General features: G+C 31.4%; 1 protein-coding gene across 4 annotated transcripts; it reads right to left on the reverse strand.

The window, feature by feature from the left end:
- Positions 1–687: 687 nt before the first annotated feature.
- LOC110650721 (protein FAR1-RELATED SEQUENCE 11) lies at positions 688–6145 on the reverse strand. 4 transcript variants are annotated; one of them, XM_058151170.1, is made up of 5 exons: positions 5996–6012; positions 5139–5194; positions 2902–3918; positions 1894–2337; positions 688–1508 (listed from the first exon to the last, which is right to left on the reverse strand). In XM_058151170.1, exons 3-5 carry the CDS (start codon positions 3889–3891, stop codon positions 891–893), a joined length of 2052 nt encoding a protein of 683 aa, XP_058007153.1. In that variant the 5' UTR covers positions 3892–3918; positions 5139–5194; positions 5996–6012; the 3' UTR covers positions 688–890. The 4 variants fall into 4 exon arrangements, with proteins under 4 accessions (XP_058007153.1, XP_058007152.1, XP_021661520.2 ...); XM_058151169.1 differs by lacking the exon at positions 5996–6012 and adding an exon at positions 5808–5989; XM_021805828.2 differs by lacking the exon at positions 5139–5194 and having other exon boundaries at positions 5996–6145.
- Positions 6146–8200: the final 2055 nt, after the last annotated feature.

An 8200-nucleotide genomic window follows, 5' to 3' on the forward strand; every position in this document is an offset into this window, starting at 1 on the left:
CAAAGCAACGACACGTCGTTTGCACTATAAAGAGGAGAAAATAATTGCCGCAAAATCATGTTTGAAATCTTTAAAATATATATATTTAAAAATTATAGAAATTGTAAAAAAATAATTTTATTTATAAAATAATTGATAAATTAGCAATTTAATATAAAAATTTTTAATTTTTTATTATAGTGACTTATATGAAATCAAATTAAAATTTAATGTGTTTTATGATAAAAAATAAAATTTAATAATTTTTATAAAAATACTCATATTAAATTAACTAATTATGTGTGATAATTACCCTTTAAACACTAGTAATTAACTGAAATGTTGTGAAGCTATTATTTAAAAATTTTATTTTCATTTTTTTATTATTAGAAAATTTTAAAATTGCATAATACGGATGATATGATTTACTAAATATGTTTAATTGATTTTTGTTATTATGCCAATTTTTATTGGTTGTTTGTTTTATCTTTTTCCTTTTAAACCTTCTTCTTGGATGAACTTCTGCTTAGTTACTCCTGATGACATGAACAACTATCACTTCCATCATTGCCATGCCATTTTATAAGCCTTGAGAATGATCATATATTGGTTTAAACAACAAAATCCCTTTATATATGTGTGTGTGTGTGTGTGTACATGACACTGACTTCTCAATAGCTCCCATAAGAATGGGCATGAAACATGCTGTCAGGGAAATATAACACCATGTATGATCATATGATTGCATGAACCAAAGTTACAAAAATTTTCATGCAGAATTTCAATCCACAAGCAAGTAAATTCATTTAATCATTGCTTCACAGATATAGCCAACTTGCTTTCTTTACCAAAATGTTGGCATGTTTCCTCCTCCTTTCCAAGATAATTCAAACAATGGTATTGTAGTTTGGCTAAATATTGTGATGAGTGGATGCGATCTCTCTCACACCATGTGATGGAACTGGCTGCTCCTTGATGCGAGATAAGAGGATGGAAACTTGCTCAGTAGCAATGTCCAGCCTTTCTTTTGACTTGGCAGATTCAGTTATTAGAGTTGATACCAAGTTCTGCAATAACTGTACCCTTTCTCCATGATCATTTGGAGAACCGTGAAGAAGTTTCGCTGGACTTGTGCTGATTCTACTCCAACGGGTGGGGAGATACCTTTCTGGAATCTGAAAACAATTTCCTGTGGAAAGAACTCGGAGAGCATGCCGACAAAGAATTCCAGAGAACTCAAACTGATGGCAACTGCAACTAATGATGCCTTCCCTGGGAACCCAATATACTTTCCGGCCTCCCTCAAGTTTAGTATGGTGTCTCACAAGAAACCCATCTTCCATCTGGAATGATGCATAGTGGTTAGCCAAAACAAGTTGTTCCTGGAGCTTAGAGAAGGCATATGGCGTAAGGACTGTGGCAGCATGGGATTCCATAGGTGCCCCTGTTTTTAGGCATATGTTTTGGAGATTCTGCTGCATTGTTTGCTGTTCAGCAGCTTGATCTTTAAAATCTACAGCAACAGCAACCTGATGTGCAAAGCTAAGTCAAAAACAGGGAAAAGTTTTTCACCAAAAAATGCATAAAAAAGATGCCTCTCATCAGCAGCAGAAAGACTTGTATAACTGAAAGCTGCAAACGCATGGTACACTCTCAACTAACCGGCAATTCAGGAGTAACTTCCAAATTATCATGCACAAACCATCATCATCATCAAGAAAGAAAGAAAGAAAAATTCAAATAAGCATGGATTCGCAGCTGAAACTACAACTTCAACAGTAACAATAATAGAGAGAGTATAACTTAAAAATGTGAAGTCAGTACTGTAGGAGTGGTGAAATTTTGGAATAGTTCAGTTAGATGGAAACTCATTTTGACTCTCACTGATTTGACAGGAATAGAAAGACAACATACTTGTTCCACAAAGTGTGCAAGCCGAGTCTGTGCGCTCAGAAATCGTTGTATGAAAGCATTAATTGATTTTGAATAACCAGCTGCAGTCATTCCTGCAAAGAAATGGCTTCTCAAGTATGGTAATGCCCAAAGAGTGCGCAAGGTATACAAGTTGGCAAGGTGCCTATTATTGTGCAGCCCAAAAGAATTAACCATGTCCCTCCAACCCAGCTCAAAATCCTCAATTGACTCCAGGTTATAGAGTCGATGGAACTCTGCCTTCCACTCAGTATAACGTTCTCCCAGAACAGCATTAAACCAGGATGGAAACTTTGCCACAGTCATCCATATGCAAAGAGCATGTTTTGTTGTTGGCATCTCCATTGCTATTGCTTCTTTGAGGCACATATTTTGGTCAGTTAGAATTGTTTGTGGAGCCTTCCCATTCATAAACCCTAAGAATGCCTATCATATAGACAACATAAAACAAATCACTGTAGTAAATTTGGGAGCAAGATTGCATTTGTCCAAGAATTATCATCAATTATGAAAACAGCATTTCAAAGTATAATCTTATGACTAGCTGTCACAGAATGTACATCAAGAGGTTCATACACAATTTGTTGGACTAAACTACATTCATGGCAAGTGACTATATCAAATCTAACAGGCATTATGTTGGTGATTATTTAGCCCACTCCCCAACATTCATAAGTTTAAACACAAAAACAGAGACTTCGCTAATTATTCCACATCCATATAAATATATAATATATCCAGAATATTTTAGTGAATGTTGCAAATAATTGACCAACCAATTATTCCATATCCACCATAATAACTATCTCCTGCATATAATCCTATTAGTTTCTGCTAATCAATTTCAGAATATCTGCTTTCTTTTTGCTACTTGCTATGGCTAAAAGGATAAGGCCAATAAATTGGATGAAATAAAATTAAAAAGTGCTACGTGTGCAATATAAGGTGATCGATTGATTGATTAAAGGAAAATTACTTCAATTCTATTACCTTCAATGCCCACGATAATAACCTCAAATTTTCCTCTCGTAAAAGCACACAACCGAAGAAACATGGCATTCCATAATTATTCACTCCAACCCATATCCCAAGAGGCATGTCAAATGCAGTCAGGCGATGTGTTGTATCAAATACCACTGCATCACCAAAGATATCATATGACTGGATTGATGATGCATATGACCAAGCTATATTCTCTAACCTATTGTTTGAATCAAGTGTGTATTCAAATTTAAAGTTCGGGTCTTTCTCTTTTATGTTTCTGCACATTCTCAACAAGTCTATGCTCTCTTCCTCCGGATCTAATTTCCTGAAAGACTGAATCAAATTCCTCACGTCCTTCTCAGTAAATGGCAAGTATCCTGGCTCCACACATTTTTCAAGCTCCATGAGCCTCATCATTTGCTGCACTGAAATTCCTGTTTTGGCAAACATGAGGATTCTGCTTTTGTCTGCATCTGATATGGTTCGATATGCAGGAAGGAAACGGACCTGATTTGGTTCTAGGAGTTCATGATTATGGTGATTTGCAAAACCTGTGACACGCCATTCTGGCATCCCTATCTCTGTGGCCTTGCTTATCCTCATATATGCTTGACACCCACACCGGGAGGATTTTCTGTTCCTTTGGGGCTTGCTCTCATTTGAGGCTTTGACAGGAGTATTTCCAGCTCGGTGACAGACAAAATAACGTCTGGTGAGTCCTTTGCCAACCCCATCCTTTCCTTCTGTGCGATGACGGCGGATTGAGAATCCACATCGCCTCGCAAATTCACTGTAGAATTCATAAGCTGCATCATGGGTAGCAAACCTCTGCCCAATGTATGGAATTGCATCATTAGTAGTTTCTAGTGAAAGTCTGGTTTTATCAGGTGATTCTTCCGTGCTACTGGTATCATCCAAAGACACAGATCGTTGGTCTGAGGGATCATCATAAACCACAAGCATCTGTCCAGCCTCTTCAGACATCATGTTTCTCATTAACCTATGTGAGGTCAACTTAGAAACCTGTGTCCAATATGCCAACAAGATAAACAACCTATTCAATTCCTATAGGTAAACAAATGCATCGCATAATAATACAAATATCAACATATTTCAGTAAGAATGCATCCATAAAACACTGCTAGCACAAAAAGGCAAACCCATAAATAATGCTTATGATTACAATGAACATGCCCATTTAGATATTCTCATCTTTATCAGATAACAACATCAATGCTACTATTGTAACTCATCATAAAATAGTTTCCTTTATGCACGATAACATTTCAGGTTTGTGAACCATTGAACAAATTTATGATCAGTAAAATTCGCCACTTTGCACTCTTAAGTTCCATTAATTACAATTTTTCTTTTGTTATTTATAACTTTGTTCTACCAAGAAGCACATCGACCAGCAACTAAACAATGATCCACTTGTCTACTCCAAATTCTTTCCCATGAATTGTATCTTTGTTTTTAGTTTATTTCAGAATTTTCTGGTTCACTGATCCTATACTGTTGAAATTGCGTATTGAAACTTATAGTCCATCAAATAATACCGATTGTTCTCCTTTTGCAATTTTTTGGAAGGAATTCATTGAACACAAAGAATTCATAGCAAAACAAATCGAATAATCTCGCAGGGTAATTATATGATAACCAGGTTGATCTTTCCTCCGAGATTCTTTTGCCTCTCAGTTTTCGTTTGCTTCTGCAAAATTCAGCTGGTTTTTTCCCAAGGGCAGGGAAAGTTTTGCTTCAGCATATTGTTCATTACTTACCTTCTCAATTATTTGAAACACATGAATATTTCAATTGCATTTGAAACACATAATATTCCTACCACGTCCTTCGAAAAGAAAGTGAAAAATAACAGCCCAGTAGGATGCAAGTGAAGGGACTTAGTTTATAGTTAACCAGCATTGGTGGCTTTCTTCTTTTTGTTTTTACCCAATGGCCAAAACTATATCAAAATTTGTAAGGTCTACCAGAATATTTAAAGCTTCTTGGAAATACTGATTTTTCAAGGATCATGTACTGCATAAGAATAGTCAGATTTACAGGTTCAATAGTAAGATTCAAATCAATTTAGGTAATAGATTTAAATCAATTTAGGTACTAAAACATTTGTATATGGCATAGGAAACAAAAACAACAAAGAATAATAAAAAAATCAATAAACTCAATGGATAATCAAATTGAATAACACAATCATGAAATTTCTTCAAAGTTGAAAAACTCACACAAAATATTCACTTCAGAAAACTTATCAAGCTTCAATCACTTCATACTACCCATACTAACAAAACCAAAATAGAAAATTAATAGAGAAACCAACAAATCCTACACAAAGTATACAAGGCACACAATTAAACAAAACCATATAGTTCATGCTTGCGGGTACACTGAATTGAAAATTTGAACGGTGGATAAAATGTATCCTTATTGACATACATCAGCATGCATGGCAATACCCCAATTTTATTATACTATTTTCTTTGTTTTCAAAAATAGATTACTAATCTAGTAAGGTATTAACATTTTCAAGGTTATCATTGATTCAAAAAAAAAAAAAATCTTTGTATTCGCCACCCTTTTCAATTCAGAATTCCAAAAATGGACTTTCCAATTCAAAACCTGCAGTTTAACAATGCAGATGTTGCACCTGGCCATTGGCATTTCATGAAAGCTGAATAGGACATCTTACTTACAACTATGGAAAAGCTTACTCCATTTCACTGAGATTCAACCAAAAAAAATGAGTGATCAAATACTTGAATTTCTACAATCATAATAATTCTTCAAAAACTGAAGATAGTTTTAAGCTCAGAGAACTCTTTGCTATCTAAATTTGAAGAAACAAAATAAAATCACAACCCCAAAAAATCAAATCACAATATTCCCAATACTACCTTAAAATTTCCCTACATTTCTAGATTTCCCATGGAACAAATCATGGAACAGACAAAAAAAAAAGTCCCTTTTTTTAACTACCCCCATACAAGTACACAGCTACAAAAGACCCGTTTCAATATAACATATGAAATACCCAATTCATAATAGAAAGAGGGAAATTTTTCAGAGAGAAAGAGAGAAGTACCAATCAATCAAGGATCCATCTGTTGTAAAATGGTGAAACTACCGGGGAATTTTCCGCGAGGACCAGCCCTAATTTGCGCAGGGAGTGAGGAAGACCTCTTTATAGTCCTGCGCACCTTTTCCTATCGTACGCTTTCTTTGTTTCCAAACAGATTTCTTGCCCGTCGAATTGAAATAGCTAAATCAAGAGACGACACCGTTTAACCCCCACCATAGGGATACATATTTTCGCATTTTTATTTTATTTTTATCTAAATTCCCATTTTTATTTTATTATAAATTCTTTTTACAATATCTTTTTGCTTTGGAAGAAAGGCGTAAACTTCTAACAAAAGAGTGTCGTTAAAGTGAAAGGGATTTGAAGATGAAAAAGAAAATCAACTTTCTCATTTTTATTTTTTTTTTCTATTTTTTACAAGTTATTGTAATGTTTATAATATTTATTTGAATTATTTTTTTTTAAATCTTGCTAAATATAATTAAAAAATTATTTTTAATTCATAATTTATAAATTTAAAATGAATTTTAAAACTGAAAGCATATTTAAATTCCTAATCTTTATTTAAAAAATCACTTCTCATATTTTTTTTTTTTTTTGTACTATTTGAAACCTCAGCTCTTACGGTTGGTGAATGTGCGCGCATACGTGACTGATATATGCTTTGGCCTTTCATTGCACTTTTATAAATTTTAAAAATTTAATAATTACATTTTTATAAATTGATGGATTAAATAATTGCATTTTTTATTATTAATTTAATTTTAATTTCTTTTAAATTGTTCATTTTTATTATCATTATTATTCAAAAATAACACTTTTTTTTTTAATTTTTTACATTATATAATTGAAATTTTTTTGATATGCCACTCACTTTTTTTAATTAGTTTAATTTTTAAAAATTACAAAAAAAATCTTCTCTTTTAGGTGTTTTATATTATTAAATGAATTTTTAAATTTTTATTAATTTATTTTAATTGTTAAACCACTTAAGTATTCATATATGAACCTAAATTATTTTTTATTATTTTATTTTCTTTTATTATTATTCAATTGTTTAAATTATTTAACAAATTAATTATTAAATTTATCTTTATCATTATTATTATTATTAAACAAATTTTAATTTAATTTTAATAAAATTTAAATTTATAATCTTATAATTTTAAAAAAATTAACACTAATATTATTAAAATAAAACTAATGATACAACTAAATTATTAGGTTAATGATAATCCACACGGAGTGTGCAAACGGTCAGTTCGGTTCGGAACCGAATCGAACCGAACTGATAAAACAGAAAATCGAAAATCAAAAATTTTAAAAATCGAACCGAACCGATTGATAAGAGAAAATCGAATCGAATCAAACCGATAAATATCGGTTCGGTTCGGTTTTAAACTGATCAAACCAAAATTTATAAAATTTAATATTTTTAATATTAAATCTAAATAATAAAAACATAAAAACAAAAAAGAAATTAGAAATCAAAACTCAAAAATCTTAAGGTTCGGTTTGGCTTTTTTTTTATTTCAGTTCAGTTTGATTCGGTTCGATTCAATTTGATTATTTTTTTATTTTCTATATATATATATTAATAATTTCGGTTCGGTTCGATTTTTTTGATTTTTTAATGAAAATAACCGAATCGAATCCATTAATCGAAATTATCAAAATTATAAATCGAACCGAATCGATTAAATTTTAAAATCAAACCGATTAAACCAAATTAATCGATTCGATTCGATTTTTCGATTTAAACCGAAAACTGCTTTCCCTACACACATCAACTAAAATACATCTACCTAACCATTATTTTTTTTAAAATAAATATCAATTATGGATGATCACATGTTCAAGTCGCCATCTCATTCTCAACGTCATTAGATTTTTTTTTTTTAAGGAAGATTTTTTTTATTATTATTATTATCATTATCTCACGTTATTAAGTATATTCTCCATGATAGACATGCATCAACTAACAATTTTTTTTTTTTAATTATATCCAACTCATCCTCAACTTAATTATTAAAAATTATTTTATTAAAATTAACGTTTTTATGTAGTGGTGAAGTTAGAATGTTATCTTTGAGGGTAAAAAAAATATATATATATATTGTGATTATAGTAATATGCAAATTTTTATTATAATAAATTATAATTTTTTTAATTAATAAAGTTTAAATTAATAATAAATAAGTAATAAAA

This window comes from Hevea brasiliensis, chromosome 8 (genome assembly GCF_030052815.1).
Source record: "Hevea brasiliensis isolate MT/VB/25A 57/8 chromosome 8, ASM3005281v1, whole genome shotgun sequence".
NCBI lineage: Eukaryota > Viridiplantae > Streptophyta > Magnoliopsida > Malpighiales > Euphorbiaceae > Hevea > Hevea brasiliensis.